Source organism: Strix aluco, chromosome 2, assembly GCF_031877795.1.
Source record: "Strix aluco isolate bStrAlu1 chromosome 2, bStrAlu1.hap1, whole genome shotgun sequence".
Lineage (NCBI taxonomy): Eukaryota > Metazoa > Chordata > Aves > Strigiformes > Strigidae > Strix > Strix aluco.
This window is the reverse complement of record NC_133932.1, coordinates 6452519-6477800: the sequence shown is the minus strand read 5'-3', so window position 1 is coordinate 6477800 and position 25282 is coordinate 6452519. Positions and strand designations below refer to the sequence as shown.

General features: G+C 43.5%; 1 protein-coding gene across 5 annotated transcripts in view; it reads left to right on the top strand.

The window, feature by feature from the left end:
• USF3 (upstream transcription factor family member 3) overlaps positions 1 to 25047 on the top strand; it is a 37750-nt gene extending 12703 nt beyond the window's left edge. Inside the window, exons 2-7 of one of the 5 annotated variants that reach the window (XR_012621155.1) lie at positions 3602 to 3666; positions 5833 to 5861; positions 8201 to 8283; positions 9806 to 9902; positions 11037 to 18842; positions 22091 to 25047. Coding sequence is in view for 2 of the 5 variants with exons in the window: in XM_074809213.1 (XP_074665314.1) it covers positions 3602 to 3666; positions 5833 to 5861; positions 8201 to 8283; positions 9806 to 9902; positions 11037 to 17518 (6756 nt within the window). In the remaining 3 variants the exon portion in view is untranslated. Of the gene's footprint in view, positions 1 to 2556; positions 2739 to 3601; positions 3667 to 5832; positions 5862 to 8200; positions 8284 to 9805; positions 9903 to 11036 lie in introns of those variants that run through there. The other 4 variants (XR_012621158.1, XR_012621159.1, XM_074809230.1 and 1 more) reach the window with 4 other exon arrangements.
• The last annotated feature ends 235 nt before the right edge of the window (positions 25048 to 25282 follow it).

Sequence of the window (25282 nt, the reverse complement as noted above, 5' to 3'; positions counted from 1 at the left end):
GAAATTCCACAGTAAAGTGAATTTAGAATAATATTCATTGCATTCCGGGGCCCTGTCTTCTGTATGAAATGGGCTGTAGATCCCAGCAGAACTGAAGCATATCAAATAGAAGCTTAAAGTTGTTTGTGTTTGATAGTTTGTGAGGATTATACACTCAATGTGGTGGCATCTGGCTTGAAATGTTCAGGGAATGGCATCGCTTGGACGAAGCTTAGTGACATAATTTTAAAAAGATGAGCAAGGGAGGAAGAAAGAAATGGAAAGTCTTTGACACACTGTAATAAAGACTTTCCATTTTCTCTGGCTTAAAAAATGGTTACAAACTGTATTAAGTTTCAGCACAAAGTTGCACTAAGGCCTTGCCTGTCTTCCCAAATATTGTATACAATGTATCGCTGAATCATTAAAGGCATCTGCTGAGGACGAAGAAATAAGGCAATCAGAAAATTGTGTAGATCATGACTTTGGGAGGTAGGGACGCTGCTATTAGGAGTAAGAGTTTTGCTGAGGGGAAACAGACCCTGCGCAGAAGCAGCTTGAATATGGAGAGCCCGTGTCAGGAGGGAGAAGGGGGTGCTCTGACTCAGGGTGAAGGGAAGATGGGGTTGTGGATGTGATCTGGCCTGTGTGCAGGGAGAAGCAGGTGGAGTCAGAACAGCTGTGTTTGTTCTGGGGGAGGGTATTTGTGGGTGCTTTTTTACACCCTTTACCTTCGCAGAGTTGTGCTTTATCTGTAGCCTTGCATGGCAACTGGCCGTCTAAATTCACAGTAATGCTTTCTGTATTAAATACAGTCATACAGAAATACTCCTTTGTTCTGAAGTTGTATAAATTTGCAAGATTAAAAAAATATGGTTGCTTCGTGACTGCATTAGTCTTTTAAAAATGCTAAGTTCACCAAAACTGAGACCTCTTTCATTGTTTTGCTCTGATTTCCAGCATAGTTGTCATAGTGTAGCAATGCCCAATAACAGATACATCATCTCTGTCCTCACAGAATGTGCAGAAAAGTGAAGAAACCAGGTACAGGACTGCCACAGGATGCAATCCAGTGTCTTCCTTTTTCTAAGCATAAAGTTTGTGAGCTTTGCTGTACCAAAGCTATGTCCACATACTCTGTGCTCACATCCTTACCCCACTACACAGAATCAGGACCGCATACGCTATATTAAATAACCCCTTTGCCCCCTTGAATTAGCTATTTTACCTGATAAACAAGGTATTGTCATAGTGATGGATAAATGAGAGTATAGCGTTACTGGCTAGCTGCTCTGCTTCTCATGTCTTTGCTGGTAGCCTTCGTGGATATAGATTCTGCTGGGCTGCTTTGACAGCACTGAAAAAACCCCACTAAAACAAGGTGTGCTGACCTCAGTCTCTCAATGTACGTGCGAACATCTCTCTGGTTGCCAACAGTGTAAGAGATGGCTGGCTCTAACCAGATTTACTTTTTTTATGATCAGAATCACATACCTGTTAAACTCTCCCAGCTAACCCCTTCATCATCACCTGGTACAATGAACACAGCTAGAATAAGTGAGTAAGTACTACTGACTATCACCAGCTACACACAGGAGGGAAAACTTGTAGATGCCTTGGGTGGGAAACTGGCTTTCCGGGCTTTCAAAGTTGTGAATTTTCACTAGCTTGGAGGACCTGAGATACCACCTGGACTAGTCTTACCACATATAAACAAGAATAAATTTGTTAGTGAATTAAGCTAAATGGATTTAGTGGAGAAGAAATCTGGTTTTAAGATGAAGTAACACAAGGTAATTTATAACAGTGAATGAAAGTGCTGAACTTGCATCACTACTTTCTCCCACAGTAAAAGATTCTTAACTCTGTCAAGTTTTGTCATAATGCATGCGGAGCAGCATGGTCAGTGAGAATGGAAAAAGCAACGCCTGTGGAGAAATATAAATAGAAACTGATTCACTCTCATTGATGGCCTAGGGAAGCCTGTGGTGACTGTGTTTCAGGTAGGCTGTATGTAGCACCCAGCGGAGCAGTGTAATGCGGTAACTCGTCTCGGAGAGGATTGTGTCTTAATTTTGTGATGGTGTGAACACTGTTGTGTAGGTGGAGAAGTTTAATTAGATTCCTGAAAACTTCAGGCACTTTGAGTTCCCCGAGCTGGATCTATTTGCAGGATACCGCCTGTTTGCTTTACTTCATGGTTTGCCAACATTTCCCGTGTCTTCACAGGAATAGAGAAAGTACTTAAAGAAGGGGTAGAGTGGTAAACAGAGTCAACCCTAATGTTTCTCCTCAGTTAATCTTTACTGAAGGAGACGACTACATCAAATTAACCTTTTAGAGTGTAAAGACTGGAGAACAGCATCCGAGTTCTGGTCTGGTACAATACAGATTATTTCTGTTAACTTTGCACACGCATGCACACAGAGGTGTGCACAGAGCCCTTTCCAATGTGTATTCTTCAGTGCTTTGGGAGCTCTATGGATGGCTGGCTTTCAGTTCATAAGGATATTTGTTTTGTTTTGGTTTTTGAGGTCAGTGTCAGTGATGGTAGGCTCGGTTTACATTAAGAACTGCTTGGTGTTGAAAGTTATATTAAAAACCGCCCCCACTTCCTTACAGTACAAACAAAACAAACAAATAAAATACTCTAAAGATACAAAGCATGTTAAAAGAAGCCGATGAGCTTTCCAGGAGGAGCCAGGGAGAGGTGAAGCCACGAGCAGTCTGAGGGCCCATGGGAAGAATTGCAATAACAGGTTGGTTGGTGAGAGAACGAGCAGAGCATGAAACTAAATATAGAGCTCAGCCTTATCAAAAACAGATTTTTATTTTTTCTTCTAGTCATCTACAGTATACTTCATGTTACTTGTTCTCTAAAATTCATCCGTCTGGTAGATACGTGTTCAACTATCATTGACTTAATCTCTTATTTTTTTCCTAATGTTTTTGTTTGTCTAAATACAGGCTACTGATGTGTTCAAGCTGAGGACAAGTTAGGTGCAATTATTAGTCAGTTATGTATAACTGCATTTCATAACATTATTTTTAACTGAATTTCATATATCTGAGAACATCGGGTGTCATTTTTGGCCATTTTAGGCTGTACATGAATTCAATAGCAAGTAAGTTTTGTAATTTGCTACATCAATAGCACTCTAAATTTGTATTTAATAAAATGTCCTCATTGTAGCTTGTATTCTGCTTAGCATTCATGCTTTATTTAGAACTGGGAATTGAATGCATATTCAGTTAGGAAGGGCTGATGAAGGAGAGCTCAACCGTACCTCCTCCCATTCAAAAAAACAATCATATACTCTAATTTTCCTTTTTGCTTCCTTGAAGTAGTTGGGATTATAATTGTTTTTATATTTAAAGTACTTGAGCAAATGGAAACCAGTTCATCATAGACAGTGGGAGTTCACAAAGCCCCCCGATAGGTAACGTACTTTGTTTTTAATGCTCACATGACCAGCTTCTCTACATCAAAGTGATGGACTTGTGCATACATTGTAGTATGGCCCTGTCCTCATGGTCAAAGGCAAAACGATGTAACAAATGTCATGTTCTACGAATTCAGAAGAGTGCAGGAGTTGTTAATTCCTTCCTCAATTTTCTTCAGGCTCTCTTCTCCGAAACCATGCCAGAGATGACAGAGAATGAGACACCTACTAAGAAGCAACATCGGTGAGTTTCTGTGGGTAAATGATAATTTTGTAGTTCTGTAGTCTGCAGTCATGTCGCAGTTAGGAAGTTTCTAGCTAAAAGTTCAGCAATAAGGGTGTTGACAAGAAGTTCTGAGGGTTGACCAGGGTTGATCCACAAGTTTGGGAACTGTGGCTGAAAAAGTCACTTCATCTCTTCCCCTGTCTATGCCCAGTGATTTGTCAAAGACATGTCTCCCTGGGCCACCTAGGCAATGGAGATTCTTTGATTATTACACTGACTACTCCAATGTGTATAAAACTCTGTTGCTGCCTCGGTTAGAGCGCAGCCTGTATTATTGCAGAGACTCCTGGTAGATATTGGGGGGTCAAAATTACTCATTTTGACAGAGTAATTTTGATTTCTTCCTCAACTCCCAATAGAATCTGGATCTTACTTCTCAAACCTCTGCTGGAACTCAAAATACATCTTGAGGTTGTACAGCAACACTATGACCAAAATTTGTAATAAAGTGGCTCAGAGCTCATTACAACTTTTCCAGATTTTCATTCCTTTGTAGTAGCATGTTGATCTAATACCTGACTGGCAGGGAATCCTTCAGTCCCTAGTTAAATACAGCATTCATCTTATGCTAGCTGGCCACGTAGGATATGATTTATGATAAGAGAAGCTCAGAGAGAACATTGATTTGTCCTACAGAATTCTTTTTCAGTCTTCATGGACTTTGTGACTCTTTCTTACCCCATGAATAAAGTATTTTGGATTCTGTATTGGTAATGGGAATTAACGGGCAGCTGGTTCTCTCCAGCCCATATATTCTTGTGCATATTTAGGCTATGTGATGAATTCTGACTGGCAGATGATTGTTTTGGATATAAATGGGAGAACTGCAGCTTCCTGTAAAATAGGAGACCATTTTAAATGATAGCTTATATGCATTCCTGTTCTGGTGGTGCAAGTTTTCAATGAGCAAAAGATTCATCATTTCCTGAATAGTTGTAGAACAGATGTGCAGGCTTCAGCTGGCATTTATTTGACGTGTTAGGCATAATTTCTTAGCAAATGTCTCCAGGTCTGACCATCTGAAGTAACGTTACTGTCTTGTAATCGCTAAGTTGCTCAAATGCACACTACTTTTGGTCAGTTACACCAGAAATAAACATCTATCAACTCAAAGCATAAAGGATACACGCCCCATAGTAATCACACGTGTCATGCACATTCTCACTTCGGATCCCTTGTTACATCTGGACTGTGCTGTAACAGTGGAGAAAGAGAGCAGAAGATGCTACTCTGCTTTTTACATACTCTAGCCAAATGTCTAGACTGAGAGTGCACTGCTGGACAGAAATCTTTCGAAAGATCTTTTTTCTGGAATGATTCTTTTTCCAGAAAACACATGCTTTGCTTTATGTACTTCCTGAAAGTATTTGGCTTACTGTATGTGTACAGTACATCTGATTTTTATGTGTAGAGTACACATTTGGGATTTACTGACTTCCAGCAAAGCCATTTGAGGCATTGCACAATGATTCTGACCTGGTTGCCATCAGTCCAGAAATCCCAGGTCAACATCTGAAAACAAAGACAACCCTCACATGCCCAAATTACACAGAATTTTGAGGCAGTAAAGAAGAAAAACTGCAGAGGAATGGTAATTCTGATTTCTCAAACAGAGGAAACATGTTTGATACCAGAAGGTTTGATGTCTGAAGGTAATGTGTCTGGAAAAATCTATTTGCATCGTAACATCTTCTGTTTCATTGATCCAGTGAACGTAAAAGCAACATTTCAAACAAATACTTAACTACCTCGCTGCTCAGAAATAGAACTGTTTTTTTACTATTTGGCCTTACTGAACACTGGATAGTGTAATAGTTGTCACTGAAACGAAACATAAAAACTCAGCTCTGCACTATAAATATCTAAAAATAATCAAATGAATATTATGGCATGCCTTATTATACTGAAATTGATTTGTCTGAACACAAATGATTTTTTGTTAGAAACCATTTAATGTCCAAGACAAATCCTTTTGAGTGTGACTTCTACTATGTTCTTGTTCACAGAGCAGAATAGAATATTTAGTATTTTTAGCTATAATGGAAATAATAAAAGAAATACTTGTTTGTATGCAGATTTTTTCCCTTCTGTTTCACATCCCTGTTTTCCCTTTATGTTTCACAGAAAGAAAAACCGGGAGACACATAATGCAGGTAGGAACATTATGCTTTGTTATTTGGTCTGGAAATATGCACAGATGCTTTGAACTAGTAAAACATATTTTGCATGGAGAGGGTTCCTCCGTAAGAGTTTACTACACTTAAAAAATCCACCCAACCAAACACCTTTCTGTGTCCTTGCATAGAACATCTGTGCAGAAGGGCTTCTTGATTGTTTCTCATTTGCTGTTTTCCATGGTACAAGGTTACAGTAGCATGCTCAGGTATGAAAGTAGGACCATACCCCTGGCTTTCCAGTGCTAGCAAACTAAGAAGTAAACAATTTCAGTTGTGTTCAGTTCTAAAGGAAAATAAATGCACAGGCATTCACACACAAATACTACCCACCTCTCTTTAAACAGAGACAGATATCTGAACCGAGAGCTTTAGAGGTTCCCTGGATTAGAAATATTCCTGTAGCCTGTCCCTGAGGCACCCACCTGGATGTTGATATCCCAGAAATTCTGTGTGAATACTGGCTGTATGTTGCAGGAGTCACATCCCTTGGGGAGCAACTAGTCAGTGTCTAGCTCCAATGCCATCTTCTGCAAGTAGCAGCAGAGGGATGGACTGGGAAAGAGTCTGACAGGTTTGGGCCTGGTTTATCCTAAGAAATTGATTCCAGTTCTTCTTTTACTAAACAGCACTATTGTGTGGTTTGTCACAAACTCAGCTGGTAAAACCACTGAGGATTTTCCATGTGAAGGCTGTGGAATATAGTGCTTGTCGCTCTGTGCCCAGGGTGTGGCCAATTCCTTAAGGATTAAGAAGGATCAGGAAATAGTCTTATCAAGTCTACTTTTAAGATTGCTGACCTCATTCTGATTCTCAGTTCCTGTTTTACTTGCTGATAGCTTTCCAAAGTCTTCGTCTCCTGGGCTGGACTCTGCAAGATGTGGGGACCAGCTCCCTCCAGCCCTGTAGCTTGCTTAGTCATTAATATCTGGACAACCCGAGTGGAGCATGGAAAGTATTATCAAAACAAAGAACAGCACTTTCTAACCGCTGTGATATCTGCATGAATTAGTAAGATATATAAAAATTAAGTCCCAAGGATCATGTGTTTTAATGTTTATACAGCTTCTCTGATTTATATGGTAAATTCCTTTCAGAAGAGACTTTGTCTTGCTGTATTTAGTGTATTTAGGCCTGTCTCTGTCAACACCACCAGTCTGTCCTGAAATGCAAAAACCAATTTAGTAGTTTGAAAAACATAAAATGAAGAGACAGACTACTGAAATAAAACTATTTAAATTAGATCTGTATATCCTTTGTAAAGGAGCACAGTAAAATATACTCACCTGCAGATTGCTGTTTGTTTCTGTGTGCCACCAAAAGCAGCTGGGCTCACAAACCACAGGGTGATACTCAGCACAATGAATGAAGATACATTGATTTGAATCTTGACAAAGCCATGACAGAACTTTTTTTTCAGGCTTTTTGGGAAAAAGGCATCTAATAGTTTTAGTTTGCATAGAACACCAAAATATCTCGGTCAAAAAAATAACTACATGAGAGTGAACTATATTTGAAAGAAGCTGACTATGGTGGGTGGAAAACAGAGATTAATAATGTCTGAAAAAAACATGCTAGACTTGTAGCACAGACCCTTTACACCAGTGTTTAGGCCTTGTGAAAAGGTAAATGATGTCACTAGAGGGCTATAAATGAAGCATTTTCTGACTTTCTCCAAAATAGCTAATTCACTGGAAATACTGTTCATTCAACATTTTCTTTACTCCCAGTCATAATTAGACCTTGTGGAGCACAGAACATAAAAAACAGTAACTGATAGTCCATATGCCTCGAGCTTCAGCTATATTCAGTGTTGGCTGTTCCATCAATATAGATCGAAAACTGGTAAAATCTGAATTATTTCTCTTTTGGTGCCAAACTTGACATTAGCATTTAAGAGACACAGGTTTCCTTCCTAAATGTGAAACTGATTCTTTCCATAATCTTTGTTCATTTGCTTTCTATATGCCTAAATTTAATCAATCTGCTTTGTGAAAAGAGTTTCAGAAAACTCAGCTAGAAAGCATTATCAAAACCTGAATTTTGAGTTGCAGTAACTCCTCTTTTCCACAAAGGGGTCCAGAACATCCCCACCTTTTAAACATATGGCTGTTTATGTTACAGCTCTCAATTCTGCTGAGTATTAATTCAATAACTGACGTTTACTTTAGAGGAGTTTTTTTTCCTCTCTCGAGTTACTAAGGGTTCCAATAGGTCATGAAATAATGTATTTATGAGTCCTTACATTGGTAGTAGTTGTGATGCTGCTGTGCTGACTTGCTCGGCCAGATGACACAGCACATGTTATTTTTGCTTAGTGGAGAGACATCGAAAGAAGAAGATTAATGCTGGGATAAACAGAATTGGAGAACTCATTCCCTGCTCTCCAGCACTTAAGCAGGTGAGTCCTTTCAGAGGTGCATACGAGTTTTCTGTAAACTGCTTTTGTGTTTCCTTGTCTGTAGAAGTATAAATATTTATTTTTCTATTTGTTTGGGGAAGAAGGCAAAACTGTCTGTATTAGATTTTTGAGCATATTAGTATGTAAAAAATGATTTGTAATAGAATTCCTTTCTGGACGTGCAGGGCCATGTGAATGTAATTACACAGATTTTGAGCTTTTTATCTGAAAGTGTTGCATATGACTGCTGAAGGAATGAAATGGTATGAGTTGGACGTGTGACCGACTTTCTCCTCAATTCACACATGCAGTATTTTTGGGCAGGTGTAAGCTAGACTAATTACCCACAGCGATTTGGTCAGCTTGCTGATGTCTGCCCGCCTCTTCGATTCACACAAAGTTCTCGTTCAGGGTGCCTGAATGTTGATAACAAGAGAAGGTGAAAATCCTGTCTCGGCTGCTGCCTGCCCTGTTGCGTTGTAGCTGTTCACCCTTTCCTCTGTAGGAGGGGTGAGACAGAAGTAGGTTGGATCTGGCCGGTGGGTTGCTGGTTATGTTGTGCAACTCCTGTTTGTCAAGTTATTTTCTACTGATGCTGTTTAATGCCGTCTGTATGATGCTTGAGTGGTGAAAGCTGTGGGTTAAGCAAGATCATATTTCAGGTTATTCTCCAATCCCTTCTCAGCCCTTTATGTCCTAAGATGTAAATAGAATTGCATGTATGCTTCTTTTTTGTCGTCTTTCATACAATGGGATGAAAGCAACTCAGAAGGTAAAATAATAATAGTAATTTAAGATGCTGTCCTTGTGAAAGATGAAGCCAGACAAATGGTTTGAGGTTGATGCACAGAAGCATCTTTGTCAAGACAGGAATCTACAGCAGGGGCTGTTCTTACAGAACAGTAGAAGAAGAAGTTAAGACGTGAACAAGAGGTTTCGCAGGCAGATTAATCGTAGTTTCATAGAAGGGAGAAGATGGGGGGGTTATGGCATGTTTTCTCTTCCCATATTCTCCAGTATATTACTTTCAAAATTATGCATATACCTCCCTGGATAATTGTTCCATGTTTGTTTCTTTCCTAATAAAATATTTACAAGGTAGTATCCTAGATATTTCATGTGATGTATATGTTTATTTGTGAACACGGATTTTAGCCTGGTCAGCAAGAAATGATGCTTGCTGTTTGTGTTATGTGGCTTTCCGATGCCTTCGGGCATTGGAAAATGTCAGCTCCAGCACTGAAAATGTCATTCTGTAAAAACTCATGGCATTTTAGGGTCAGTATCGCTCATGAAACCTGTGATTCATCAAAAAAAAAACAACAAAACACTACACAAAAGTACCTCAAAAATAAATTAACACCACCACCGCCCCCCCCCCCCCCCCCCCCCGAACAGTATTCGGAGGATCATTCGGATTAGCACATTTTTAAAGACCTCTGGGAGCAAATGCAATCTCATCATTAATGGATCTACCAGTAATAGACCTTTTTCCTAATTGTGTATATGTTTTCTTTTAAAGAGCAAGAACATGATCCTGGATCAAGCCTTTAAGTATATAACAGAAATGAAAAGACAGAATGATGAACTTCTGTTAAATGGAGGGAACAATGAACAGGGTAAGTACCGATGCTGCTGGAGGCTCTAGAGTTTCTGTCAGTCCCTTTCATTGTGTGTCTGTTTGACTGACAACAAAGTCTGGATCAACAAACTTGGGAATCCCAAGACATTATACACATACAGGAAAAATACAGCTGCTTAGAATATCTTGAAACAAGAAGCCAACAGAATGCCCAAGCATGTGTTCTTGCACATGGCTATGAGATAATGAAGCAGTCATGTTGTGATGTAAAGTAATTACAGAGCTTATAGGTGATGCGACATCATCTAATAGATTCTGTCCTGATTTATTCTGCTGTAGCAACCAGAACAATTTCTGACAAACTTCAGCGTTAGATTTTTTCGTTGAAAACATGGAGTTTCCTTCATGCATAGAGCTTTTTTTGTTTTCCTTTCAAATGCTGTAAAAGTCATAACAGCCTATTTTATAAAAACATAATACATCATATAAAATCTTCCTGAACAGATGGGTAAAATACAGTGATGGAGGTGTGACAGAAATAATCTCAGAGCTAATGTTGCAGTTTGTGATTTTTATTTCTACCCATAGAATGGAATTCTAAATAGTTTATTTTTATCTTGCCGATGTAATTGGATTTGAAAACCCTGGGTGATTTTCCTAGTTAGGTGAGCCGTCTCCAAGTGCGTTGCTGGTTTTTGTGGCTTTACGTAAGTGCTTTGTATTTCATTTTGCATATAATTTTTAGATGTAATGAAACTTAATTGTCCTGGAAAGCCATGAGATTATCAATTAAATTAAAACAGTTTTAGTGTTTGCAGACAAGGAGGGAAAAGAAAAAGATAAATTAATGTGCTCATCTTTCCTTCAGTAATTAAATAATTTGATTAGTGTTCAGTTTCATCTGAGTTGGTCCTGATGGTCTTTCTAACTAAATAATTTGACATATCCTGCTGTTGGTAATGGAATAGTCTGTGAAGTTCATTCACTTTCCCGCTCAGTAGAGAGGCTTATTAGGATAAGAGACTTCACTTATGTCAACCATTTGAAGAGAGCGTACATTATTAACAATTTATTTCAATACTACATAGTATTTAGTCTCCAAGTCATGTGGTAACATTACCTAGTGTTTGCTCTGGTGCTGATGTAATGGACTGCTCTCACTGTTTTGTAGCTGAAGAGATAAAAAAACTCCGGAAACAGTTGGATGAACTGCAAAAGGAAAATGGGAGATACATTGAACTACTGAAAGCAAACGATATTTGCCTGTACGATGACCCGACGATCCACTGGAAGGGAAATCTCAAAAATGCAAAGGTCTCGGTTGTTATTCCTGGTGATCAGGTTCAAAAGAACATTATTGTCTATTCAAACGGGAGTCAACCCAACGGAAATAACCAGGGAGCATCTGTCCAGGGAATAACGTTTAATGTTGGTCATAATTTACAAAAGCAAACAGCCAATGTTGTGCCAGTCCAGAGAACTTGCAACCTCGTGACTCCTGTGACAATTTCTGGTATTTACCCCACAGAAAACAAGCCATGGTCACAAACTACAGTGTCTCCGCTGGCATCAGTTCAGACAGCTCCAGCAGGGAACGTTCTTGAGCTCTCCACCCCAGAAAATGAGCGAGGCGTGCTCGCCACTGCTCCTGCCAGCTCACAGAGCACACCTCGATCCGGAACAGAACAGGAACTACAGTGTTCTTCAAGTAACGCACCACAGAATGATCAAAATCTCCCCAAAAGTAAAAATGAGGAGGAGGGCACTAAATCAACAAAGAAAACACTCCTGCAGGGAATCAGCCTTCCTTCCAGTGCCTCCACGGAAGCCTCCCAAGTTCAACAGGTGAATGCAACCTGCTCAAATACACACAGTTCTAGGAGTGACCTTCAGGAAAGCTGTGTTGTTTCAACCACGGACACAGCTTGTGTGCCCTCCGTGAGACTGTCTACTGCGGAAAGTTTTTCCTCTGTAAACGTCCTCAAAAGTACAGACTTAGTAAGTAGTGCTGGAATGGCTGTGACTTCTGCAGCAGAAGGAGTTAAGGCTGCGACGGCAATAAGCACTCTGCCTGCCAGTCCCCTAGAGAACTGCTGGTCTTTTTCAGGCTCTTCAGGTGTTGGCACTTCAGACTTGAAAAACATGAGTAGCCTTACACGGATGCCTTCAGCTGGAAACACACAGACCACGTGGACAACTCTGCAGCTAGCAGGAAATACTGTCCAGCCACTAAGCCAAACGCCATCCAGTATCATGACTGCACTATTAAACGAGCCAGTTAACGGTGCTGGGGCTGTATCTTCTGCTCACAGCAGGCCTTTGACTACAAGTATCAGTTTGAATACTTCTCTGCCTGGGGATGGCCAGGCAGCTGAACAGATTGTAGTTACCTTGCCCTCATGCCCACCCTTACCTATGCAGCCATTAATCAGCCAGCCACAGGTTAAAACTCAGGCTGCAGGAAATATCCTTCCATTAAATTCAGCTATGCAGGTGATCCAGATGGCTCAGCCAGTCGCGGCCGCTGTTACAGGAGCGCCAGCGAACCAGAATGTCATCATTCTCCAGCCTCCAAACCCCGCTCCGTGCCCTCCGATTGTGAGAGCGGAAGTACCCAGCCAAAATGTTAGTCAGCAAATTGTAATTATACAAGCTGCTAATCAGAATCCTCTTCCCCTCCTCTCCGCTCAGCCTTCTGCTTCTGTAAGAGTTCCTGTGAACGGGCCGACTGCAATCGCGAACTCTAGCAGCTCCGTACAAAACGCCTCTCTTCCACAGACTTTCGGAGGGAAGCACCTTGTCCATATATTACCAAGACCATCTTCTTTGCCATCTTCTAGCTCTACGCAAACGTTTTCAGTTACAATGTCTGGTCAACAGCATCCTCAAACTATCTCATTAAACGGGCAGCTTTTTGCGTTGCAGCCTGTGATGTCTTCATCTGGAGCTTCAAATCAAGCCCCTATGCAAATTATTCAACCCACCACCAGCGAAGATCCAAATACCAATGTTGCCCTCAATACATTTGGTGCTTTAGCTAACCTCAATCAAAGCATATCGCAAATGGCCGGACAGAGCTGCTTGCACTTGTCTCTCAGCCACCCTACCAATCCCACAACTGTCAATAACCAGATTGCCACAGTTAACTGCGTGTCGTTACCGACTTCTGTGGCATCTTCGGTACCTGCAGAGGTTTCAGTATTAACTAGTGCATCTACTTCAATAAATGCTTCCCCAAAAAAAGTGGCTGCTGGCTTGCCATCCAGTGCAAAATCAAAAAGGACAAACAAAAAGCCAAGTACAAAGAAACACCAAGCAGTCAACAGTAAAGTGTCCTGCCCAGCAGCTCCTTGCAAAGACGCAGGGAAGGTGGATTGTGCTCCCGTGGAAACGGTGGCAAAGCATTCAAACGGCGAGGGGCTGCCTGAAAACGCTCCAGCGGTATCGGTCTCACACGTTTTAACGACGTCGCAGGCGAGCAGTGTTGTAGCATCGAGTGGCGTCAGCGTTTCTGAATGTCCTTCCAAAGAGACTGCGAACTCCGAACAGGCAGCCAAAACCTGCTCTGTCCCTGAGCCAAGCGCAGCAGAGGCGCCCGCTTCCTCACCGCTGGCGTCCGCGGTGTCTGAGCCACAGGCGCTCGTCCCGCCGCCTGCCAAAGATGCTGCCCCTCGCCAGCAGGCCCGTGGGTCTCAGAACCGTCCTCCACCAACCAGCTCTGCCTCCTCAGAGTCTCCCAAACCCTGTGAACCCCCCAGCACCTTAACGTCCTCTCGTAGCGAAGCACATGTGACACATTCTCAGGTCGCTGGGACGTCAGCAGCACAGAGCAGCACAGTGGGTCATACTTCCAAGGCAGGAACGATTTCGGAGCCCTGCGACGTCGCGCAGGATTCCTCAGTGGTAATGCAAGACGCGGACTTGTTAGGAGGACAGGGTCTAACCAAAATGCTGTCTGATCTCACGAAAGAAAGAACAGCTGTGGAAAAACCCTCTTCATTTACTGTTCAGGGGGAACATTCTAATTTTCCCATGGAAAACTCTAAATCAGCAGAACCAAATGTTGATTTGCCTGAGAAGCAGGACCTCTTGCTAATGAACACAGAAGGTGATCCTCTCCCCCAGCATCACTCCTGCATTTCTGACCAGGAAGTAGTCAATGCTTCCCTTATGGCTAGCAGGCAGGCAGACTCCCCCATGTCAACTAGCTCTGGCAGCAGTCGGGGCTTCTCCGTCGCGTCTATGTTGCCAGATACCACCAGAGAAGACGTCACTAGCAGCACCTCAACCAGTACATGTAACAGCTGCACGTTTTCAGAACAGACTGACATTGTAGCTCTTGCAGCAAGAGCTATTTTTGACCAAGAAAACCTTGAGAAAGGTGGCGGAGGAATACAGGTGAACATGAGGGATGCCATCTCTAAGTCGACTGAGGTTGCACCTTTGGAGAGAGAGCAACAGCCTTTTAAACCTCAACCAGTGAAAGAAAACAACACAGGGCCGTTGGAAGCGACACCGAGCAAATTCAGTGCTCAAGATACAGTACAGACAAACGTCGATAGGCAGGTTGAAAAGCCAAGCTGCTCTGTGGGAGGTGTGGTAACATCAAACACTTCTTTGCAGATTTCCACTTCCCAGTCGGCAAGCATAACCAGTTTAAGTGTGAATAATCTGATACACCAGAGTCGCATTGTCCATCCCCTTGTGAGTTGCTCCAGTTTATCCCAGTCTTCAGAGCCAGCGAGCGTCCCTGCAACTGTGAGCCTCTCCCTTCCATCTAGCACATACGTCAATCAGTCTCCAGGGCCCACCATGATGAGTGACTATGCTCAGGAACAGCTGAATGCCATTCGGGCAAGCACCATGCAGGCTCCCCAGCTGCAGGAACCACACTTAAAGCAGCAAAATCACGAAGGTCGCAAAGACTCCGCCAAGAGAGCTGTTCAGGATGACCTCCTGCTTTCTACGGCAAAAAGGCAGAAGCAGTGCCAGACAGCACCCATAAGGCTCGAAGGGATGGCGTTGATGAACCGGACGCCAGAGAGCATTGCCGATCAAACGCAGATGCTCGTCGGTCAGATTCCTCCTAACTCATCCAATTCAGTGGCATCAGTGAGCAATCAAGGGCACACCGATGGCCTTAATAGGTTATTCCCACCTAACAGCAACTTTGTAATGCCAGCTTTGAGACAAACTGACGTCCAGTGTGGTTCTCAGCCCTCAATTTCCGAGCAGCAAGGCCAGGCAGGGCAGCACTTGCAGCCGATTCAACATGTTCCTGCTCAAGGCATATCTCACCTTCACAGTAATCATCCGTACTTAAAGCAGCAGCAGCAGGCCGGTCAGTTAAGAGAAAGGCACCACTTGTATCAGCTGCAGCACCACGTCACACACGGGGAAAACTCAGTCCACTCTCAACCCCACGGTGTCCACCAGCAGCGAACAATACAGCAGGAGGTGCAGATGCAAAAGAAACGAAATCTCATCCAGGGAACACAAGCCACACAACTTTCTCTACAGCAAAAACACCACGGGAGTGATCAAACACGGCAAAAAGGTGGTCAGCCTCATCCACACCACCAGCAAATGCAGCAGCAGATGCAGCAGCACTTTGGAGCTTCCCAGCCTGAAAAGAACTGTGAAAATCCTGCAACAAGCAGAAACCACCATAACCATCCTCAGAGCCATATAAATCAGGATATTATGCATCAACAGCAACAAGATGTTAGCAGCAGACAGCAAGGTTCGGCTTCTGAACACGTGTCAGGGCACAATCAGATGCAAAGACTGATGACCTCAAGGGGCTTAGAGCAGCAAATGGTGTCCCAGGCAAGTATCGTAACCAGACCATCAGATATGACGTGCACCCCTCACAGGCAGGAAAGAAATAGAGTTTCCAGCTACTCTGCCGAGGCACTGATTGGGAAGACGCCCTCCAATTCAGAACAGAGAATAGGAATATCTCTTCAAGGCCCTAGGGTTTCTGACCAACTTGAAATGAGAAGCTATCTTGATGTTTCTAGAAATAAAGGGTTGGTGATTCATAATATGCAGGGCCGCTTATCTGTTGACCATGCAGTTGGCTCAGACGTGCAGCGGCTTTCTGATTGTCAGACGTTTAAACCAGCTGGACCCAGTCAACAGCCAACAGGCAATTTCGATGTACAGGCTTCAAGAAACAGCGAAATTGGTAACTCAGTGTCATCCCTCAGGGGAATGCAGTCGCAAGCATTTCGAATCGGTCAAAATACTGGGCCATCCCTAGAGAGACAGAAGAGATTGCCCTACCAGCCAGTGCAGGGTATTCCAACAGGAAATGCCCTGCCGTCAAGGGAAAATGAAAACACATGCCACCAAAGTTTTATGCAGAGTTTACTTGCCCCTCACCTTGGAGATCAGGTGAGTGGAAGCCAAAGATCAATCCCAGAACATCAAAGGAACACGCAGTGCGGTGCCTCCTCCACAATCGAGTACAACTGTCCCCCAGCGCGAGAGAGCGTCCACATCCGAAGAGACGGTGATGGCCCAAGTAGGGAGAGCTGTGACATGTCTATTGGTGCAATTAACACGAGGAACAGTTCTTTGAATATTCCTTTTTCAAGTTCTTCTTCCTCGGGAGACATTCAGGGTCGCAATACAAGCCCGAACATCTCTGTGCAGAAGTCCAATCCCATGAGGATGACAGACAGTCACGGAACTAAGAGCCACATGAATACGCCTGTTTCTAGCAACATGCATGGGGTGGTGAGGCCAACTCACCCTCACCCTGCAGTGTCTCACGGAAACGGTGACCAAGGGCAACCTTCCGTTCGTCAGCCAAATTCTTCAGTTACTCAGCGGTCGAGGCATCCTCTGCAAGATAACGGAGGTTCTAAAATACGTCAGCCCGAAAGGAACCGATCTGGAAATCAAAGGCATGGAAACGTCTTTGACCCTAGTCTTCCCCACCTTCCCCTGTCCACCAGCGGCAGTATGATCCTTGGGCGCCAGCAGTCTGCGATAGAAAAAAGAGGAAGCATTGTCCGATTTATGTCTGATGGCCCTCAAGTGTCTAACGATAACGCGGCCCCTGACCAACATACCCTCTCTCAGAATTTTGGATTCCCTTTTATCCCGGAGGGAGGCATGAATCCACCGATAAATGCCAACGCCTCTTTCATCCCACCGGTCACTCAGCCCAGTGCCACTCGAACACCGGCTCTAATCCCGGTCGATCCTCAGAATACGCTGCCGTCCTTCTACCCGCCTTACTCGCCTGCCCACCCTACCCTTTCCAACGACATCTCCATCCCATACTTTCCCAATCAAATGTTTCCTAACCCAAGCACGGAGAAGCCGAGTAGCGGGAGTTTAAACAATCGATTTGGATCCATTTTGTCTCCTCCCAGGCCTGTTGGTTTTGCTCAGCCAAGTTTTCCTTTGCTTCCAGATATGCCGCCGATGCACATGACCAACACGTCGCACTTATCCAATTTTAACTTAACGTCTTTGTTTCCAGAAATAGCCACAGCTCTTCCTCCAGATGGTTCAGCAATGTCGCCTTTGCTTTCCATTGCAAACACATCTGCTTCAGATTCTTCCAAGCAGTCCTCAAACCGACCTGCCCACAATATAAGCCATATTCTAGGTCACGACTGCAGCTCAGCTGTATGAAAACTGATAGACTGACTTCTCGTCTGATGTGTTGTTTATATATTTAAGAAGAAGAAAGTGGAGCTTACTGGCATCCCTGAAGAGACCATTCATAGCATCACTGTTTATTTGCCTAAATGTATGTATATGGGTACTTTTCGTATTTATATACACACTGTATTTCCATCCACCTTACTAACTTTAAAGCACCAGTGCCTATAGCAATGCTTACTTACTCATAAACAGTAAGGATGCAACATTGAGAGCTGTGCAAATATTGGTTGTTGATTTTCCAACAATCAAGTTTGATGTCTGATTGTTCCAGGGTAAGGGCCACCCTCAGTGATACGTGGATGTAAAGAAAGGAGTGAGAGCATCCGAATGGGAGACAGGAAACAAATGCTACAGGTTTCATTTTGTTTCTGATGCGTTTACCTGAAACTACAGACGAACTTGAAGTGGCTTGGGTTTCTCTTTTTCCTTTGTAAAATATCTTCAGGAGCCTCAACACAAGTCAAGTCTGTGTTAACCCAGCGTTAATTGATAAAGGCATTTGTTGTACAGCTTTTGTCTGTTTGAAGCTTGTCACATGCACTTGAATTCAGGCTGACTTTACCTGGCAAAAATTACTATGTGTTTCCGTGGTCAGCAATTAAAAATACTGGTTTTGAAAATTCAGGTTTCTTTAACCCATGACTTTCTGTTTCTAAGAAGAATTTTGTTTGGATCTGTTTTAACAGTTACTGCTGGACTTGGTCAACGTTTTAATGCAGCTTACGACTCCTTCTGGTGTAGTCAGTGGAGACAGCAGTCGTATTTGTTGCCATTTCATTGTTCATATGCTGCAAGTTACCTCAGGGTGGGTTTTGTACCTTGTTTAGCACCTTCTTAATGTCTTTTTTTCCCCCTTCCCCTCTCCTTTTCTTTGGCCCATGCTCAAACACCAGCTTTCTGGTTTCTGTGAGTGACAGCCCTTTGTTGTACCAGGCCAGCACGTGGGAGGAGGACGGAGCCTGTGGCATCCCGCAAAATGAGCGGGGGATCCCTGGGGGCGCAGTTCTTGTTTAACATTGCTGACCGTATCAGCCTGAGTTAATATCAGTATTCTGCACTCGAATGCACCTTTTGTCTAAATGCGTGTGATTGTGGCTGAAGGAGGAACGTGAATGTGTCGGGACCGAAACGCTGCGTACCAGGAAGAAGTCGTCGTGATGTGAGCACCGCGAGGAAGGGGGGTGCGTTTGTGTGTGCGGGAGAGACGGCGTGAATGTGTCTGTGCTGGCTGAGTCTCCGGTACTTGCCCAAATCTCAGTCCCGTTTCTTTTAAAGAAAAGGGGAGAACTAGGTAAGTTTTATTTATTTAATGGCTCTGCGGTGTGCTTTTTCTTCAGACAAGGCAGAAATATATGTCTTTTCTTTTTATGTGCCATTCTGGTTTTGATTCTTCAAATAACAAAGTAACTTCAGGTTTCCTTGTATGCAATCCCCCTCCTACCAGCTGGGGAGTGACAGAAACCGCTCCAGGGCCTCTTCTGCTGCTCCTGGGACCTGTCACAGGTTCTTCCCCAATGTCTTTACTGTCAGTGTTAGGTCAATGGTTGGACGGATGATCTGCAAGGTCTTTTCCAACCTAGATGATTCTGTGATTCTGTCTCTGTTAGCAGGGGGCTGGGGAGGAACAGGCTCCCTGGGATTTTTTTAGGGATTTTTTTTTTTTCCTTTGAAAAGTAAAAAGGAAGATAATCCTCCATCTGCAAGAATGGGATCCACAGAGAGGGAACTGAAAGTTTTTTCCATAGCTTGACTGCCCAGGCCACATTTTTGCTAAGTCCTTTTACACTAATCCAGGAAGGTAAAGAGGCTTTGACATAAAAAAAAATGGGGCTGTGTCTGTAGTCTGTCCTGATAATGTTTCCACTCTTGGAACCTGGGGTCTGATGTTTTCCTGCAAAGCTAAGTAAAATGGTTCTGATTCAAATTGACACTCACTTTTTAATTCAGATGGAGCTTATCTTAGGACACTAAGTGGTGCATCAGTTCTCTGTGCTTATTAAAAATAATAGATTGCATATTTATTTCACTTCAAAACAAGGCAGCTTGGCCGAGTTTGACTGTGAAATGGGCTGCCAAAGTGTAGTTACCAACCAAATGGCAGCAACTGGCCTGCGCAGAGCAGGAGGGTTAGGAATGACAGTCAGTCCTCGACTCCGACTGACTAAGCACACTGCAGGCCTGGCTGTTCTCTGATGAGAGAGACGCTTGATCAGACTGATTTCTCTAACAGTAGATCCCAAAGGGGCTGCCTCAGGTGGTGAAATGAGTACCCTAACGATGAGTATTTCCGTGGGTTGTGGATGATAGAGACAGGGGTGTTGAAGCAGCAGCTACGCTGTGCGTTACATACTCGTCTGGACCTTGAGGAGGGAAGCAAAACAGCCCTTCTCACTCTTTAAATGGCATTGTGTGTGCAATGGTGTATTTGGCTTTCAAGACCAAGCAGTGAAAAATTAAGCCCTGACTTCCAGGACTTTATATAAAGATGTTAATCCTGCTCGTCATTCCAGGCATTTACCTAGTGAAATTAAAATATGTTTCTTCTGCTGGGAAAACTACACTACTTCATGGTGTCTTTGAAAACTGGAGTGATCTTGTAAACTTACACGGAGCAGTTGCAACAGCTGAATGTTCACAGGTCAATGGGGCCAGAGGGGATTCACCCGGAGTACTGAAGGAGCTGGCGGGTGTTACGGCAGGACCCCTCTCGACCATCTACCAAAGGTCGTGGCAGTCTGGGGAGGTCCCTGCTGACTGGAAGGAATAATATAGGAATAACAAGGGCGTGAGGGAAGACCCGGGGAACTACAGGCCTGCTAGTCTAACCTTAATTCCTGGAAAAACTGTGGAGGTTATACTGGGTGCTATTGGAAGGCATTTAAAGAATAATGCAATCATCAGGCGCAGTCAACATGGGTTCACAAAGGGAAAAGTCCTTTTAACTAATTTGGTACCCTTCTACGATGAGGTCACCCGCCCAGTGGGTGAGGGGAAGGCAGCAGATGAAGTTTTTCTGGATTTTACTAAGGCTTTTGATACTGTCCCTCACAACATCCTTCCGGACAAGTTGTCCAGCTGTGGGATGAGCAGGTTCATGGTGCGCTGGGTGAAGAACTGGCAGAAGGGCAGAGCTCAGAGGGTTGTAGTGAATGGGGCCACATCTGGCTGGAGACCCGTCACCAGGCGTGTTCCTCAGGGCTCAGTTCTAGGGCCAGTTCTGTTCAGTGATCTGGATGCAGGAGCTGCATGCACCGTTAGCAAGTTTGCTGATGATACCAAACTGGGAGGTGCTGTTGACTCTCTTGAGGTACAAGGTGCCTTGCAGAGGGATCTAGATAGATTGGAGCACTGGGCTATGGTTAATGGGATGAATTTAACAAGAACAAATGCCGGATTCTGCACCTGGGAGGAGTAACGCCGGGCACAAGTGTAAACTGGGAGAGGAGTGGCTGGAGAGCAGCCCTGCAGAAAGGGGTCTGGGGGTGCGGGTCGGCAGCAGGCTCAGTGTGGGTCAGCAGCCTGCCCTGGCAGCCCAGAGGGCAAACCGCATCCCGGGGGGCATCAAACACGGCACGGCCAGCCGGCAAAAGAGGTGACTGTCCCGCTGTACTCAGCGTTGGTGCGGCCAACCCTGGAGTGCTGGGTGCAGTTCTGGGCCCCACAACTGAAGAAGGATGTGAAGGTCCTTGAATGTGTCCGGAGGAGGGCAACCAAGCTGGTGGAAGTGAGGAGTGGCCGAGGGCTTTGGGCTTGTCTAGTTGGGAGAGAAGGAGGCTGAGGGGCGACCTCATTGCTCTCTGCAGCTTCCTGGGGAGGAGAAGTGGAGAGGGAGGTGCTGAGCTCTCCTGCCTGGGATCCAGCGATAGGACATGTGGGAATGGCTCAAAGCTGCACCAGAGGAGGTTTAGACTGGACATTAGGCAGCATTTCTTTACCAAGAGGGTCAGATACTGGAGCAGGCTTCCTGGAGAGGTGGTCGATGCCCCAGGCCTGTCAGTGTTGGAGGCATTTGGACAATGACCTTAATAACATGCTTTAACTTGGTCAGCCCTGAAGTGCTCAGGCAGTTGGACTAGATGATCATTGTATGTCCCTGCCAAATGAAATAGTTCTATTCTATTCTAATTCTAATTCTATTCTATGTATTTATTCCTTCATATTAATTTCACTGATGTTCTATCGAGGTTAAATGCAATCCTGAGTGTTCACAAAAGAATATGTCAGCTGTGATTTTGGGTGTTGGGTTTGGTTTTTTTTTTTAATGTTGTACAGCATCTTCTGAAGAGGCAGTAGCTGTGTCAGTATCTTTCATGTGCCCCTTTTCTGTTTACAAAGATGACCAAAACTAGCAACCAGTTCCACCTGTAAAGCAGGTAATCACAACACAGGCATATTAGTGATACAAAGACTGTTGTGATTTTGCAGGAACTGCACAGTTTTGTGGTGTGTGACTCCAAAGTAACTACCATGTGACCCTCAGTCTTCTCTAGAGGATTGTACCTGGCATTCTTGTGACAGGGCTTTTGTCATACTTCTCAGGACTTTTTCTGAAACCTGCCGAGACCAGAATGGAGAAATATCATTTCATTACTCTCCTTGAACATGGCAATTTCTGTTGAAGTTCAACCACATACCAGTGTGAGTCTTTTTATGTGCCATAAATGATCCTGTGGCGTTGGTGTGGGATCAGGAAGACTGCTATGAAAAGAAAGGTAGGCTCTGCAAGAGCTTCACAGAAATGCATTTGTCCAACTGCTATTATTTACTCCCAGATTCTATAATTTACACTGCTGGCTAGCTTTTAGATCAATTTAATTAAAGAAAAATTGGCTCTATTGTGCAGTCTTTGGTCTAATTGACTGTCCAAGACGGTCTTTGAATGCTGAATCTGGCCAGGTCCCCTGGTTTAAGAGCAGCTTGTGGGTTTGCCACAGATTTCAGCTTCTCACATGTCTGCGCTCACATGCCTTTAGGAAGAACAGTGGATGGACCGGGTATTTCACATTAAAGAAAGGAAATCAGACGTTAAGTAATTTTTGTTAGTTTTTAATTCAAAATTGTTTCTGTTTTCCTCTTCACCGCAAACTAATCACCCCTGCTGCTCCACGCTGACCAGGCTTCTTGTGTTTAGTTTTGTAGGTCAGTTTGTGCCACTGACAGGTCAGTGTCTCCACTTCTGACTGCTGGCCCTTCCCAGGGCTTTGGGCTCTGCTCTCAGGATCAGGAGCAATGGCAACATCTTTGCCACCGAGTGGAAACTATTCTTTCTTTCTTCTCTTAATTTTCCTTCCCCCTGCCATTGAAGCTGTGCGTTTAGGTATCAGGTCAACAAGATGTTAAGGAAGGCTCAGCTTATCTCCATCTGTGCTTGGGGCTGGGGGGAGTTTGAAAAAGGAGTTTCTGTAAGTTTTGCAGATCAAATAATTCTGTTTGACTTGTTACAATTTGACAAGCAAACACATTTTCTTCAGCAAACATCTATGACACCAACAATTTAACTTTTTCTCCCAAGAATTACCTGTCAATTAAGAGTTCTTTTGTTTTACAAGACATATTTGGAAAATATTTTGTAGTTTTAATCGCAATTTTTTAGCTCCAAAATGGCATTTTTTTTCTTTCGTAATACCTTTTGAAGTTTATTTACACTCAGCGGAGGTTGGTTTGGCTTTGAAGAAAGGCAAAATACCCAGTACTGCTTAATTTAGCAAAATAAACAGCAGAAAGGAAAGGGTTCAGCACTACCTCCTGGGTGGGACTGCCACAGCTGACAGGTGTTGGGTGGCTGTGGCTTGCAGCTTGGCCTAAGTGACCTCAACAAATAGCAAATGGTGTCGGGCTGGAGTGCATGTGTGTCAGTGTAGTCCTTGATTAATCCCTTAAGAAGCTGAGGAGAATAAGAGCAGGGTCAGACTAAGTTGAAAGCAGGCAATAGAACCGTCATGTATTAACATTTATGTACCTTTTCATTGAGGGAAGGGACCTCATTTAAGAACAGCTAAAGGAAATGGAGAACTGAGCCTGACTGGCACATGTTTTCTAGCTCCCGCTCCCAGCTGCAATCACTACGCTGCTGCCCAGGTGGAAAAGCACCTCCCTGAAAAAAAACCAACCCAAAATGCTATGCTAGTGCAGAGCCTCCTGAATTTTGCATAGATTCCCCACTGCACTTTAAAGGCCACGCTGCTGCTGTGGTTGGTGACTGTAGTGCTGTTGCAGGAAAATCATGCGGCAGGGCAACCGCAGAGGGCGTGGCTGGAGAAAAGTGGTCATTTCATTATTTCTAATCTCCTGTTGTCACCTTATTCCGAGGTACTTGCGCAGTCCTCGCTCAAGGACTTGGTCACAAACTCACGCTGTTTCTGGATGACTGAGTGTGGTCAGCTGTGCTGAGAGCTGTGATCTTTTGCTATTCCCCAGTTTCATGCTCATCACTTTAACAACGATCTCCCTTTGACTGGAAAGGCAGAGTAGCATCGTAGCTATTTATAGCAAATCAGTCAAATTTGTGTTGTTTTCTGATACAGTGATAGAAGGAGCTCCATTCTTTACCGTCGCCTAACCCGAGTTACCTGCTGCTGTTCCCTTCTGCTGCCACTCATCCCACAGGGGTAGCAGCCACGTGGACCGGAGCGCCAGTGCAGACACAGGTTTGCGTGTGAGGGTGTTTTCAACCTCCTACCACCTCTGCGATCCCTCGAGTAAATCTAACACCTCAGAGCACCAACGCTTTATTCCCACTAGTTACACTAAGAGCAAGTTACTTTGCAAACCAGTGAAAGGTTTAGCAGAGGTTTTTGGTCATGACAATACAAAACCATCTTCTCTCTGCAAACAAGCCCTGCTTAGTTACGCAGAAGCCATTTATTATTTGCCGATACCAGCTTTTATGAGATAAATTAAAAAAAAAAAAAAGGCATTTCTTTCTGCCTCACCAGAAGTATTTTTACAAGTAGGTCCCAAGTTTGCGATACGCACTGCTGTTTCCACAATCACAAATGTGAAACAACCAAGCTCACCGTGGGTTGTACCCCTGTTCCTGCCTGCTCACTGCAAGAAGGGAAGCAACTATGGATTTTGCCACAGGAGATTAATCAAGGATGCTGTTGCCCTCCATGATGTAAATTATTTATATTCAGTCCAGAGTTTTCTGCTGTGCTTCTGTTTTATACAGCTGTAAATTACTTGGATACAGCCCCAGTGGAAAGTCCTTACTATTTTGTAATGGAAAAAAGGAACTCTGCAGTAGAAATCTATAATGAATGAACAGGAACATCATCTTCCAATTGTAAATAAGATCTTGTTCTGTTTATTTTGACATCTTTTTACAAATGTGTTGCGTTCAGGTGTAAATATCCCAAACCATGATCTTGTTCAAAGTTCTGAGATTTCTATTGTTAAATGTAATACTTTGTTTAATAGTTGTAATAATTATTTGTATAGATATGAACATGATAGTATTTTATTAAAAAAAAGAAAAATGTTTTTTGAATACAGTATTCTTGTTGGTACAGCTTCTTTCCCACCTAAAGCCACACATTTCACTCTTCAAGATAGGTTAAAATAAAAGCTTTGTTTTGAGACTATAATTGTAAATTCCCCCTTTTCCACTGATGTATATTCTCCGCATATACCAGAGTTATGCACCACTTAATTTGGATACCTAAAACTACATAATCCAGAAGAAACATATAGTGATAAGGCAACGTCTAAATAATGCAAGGCCAGTGCTGT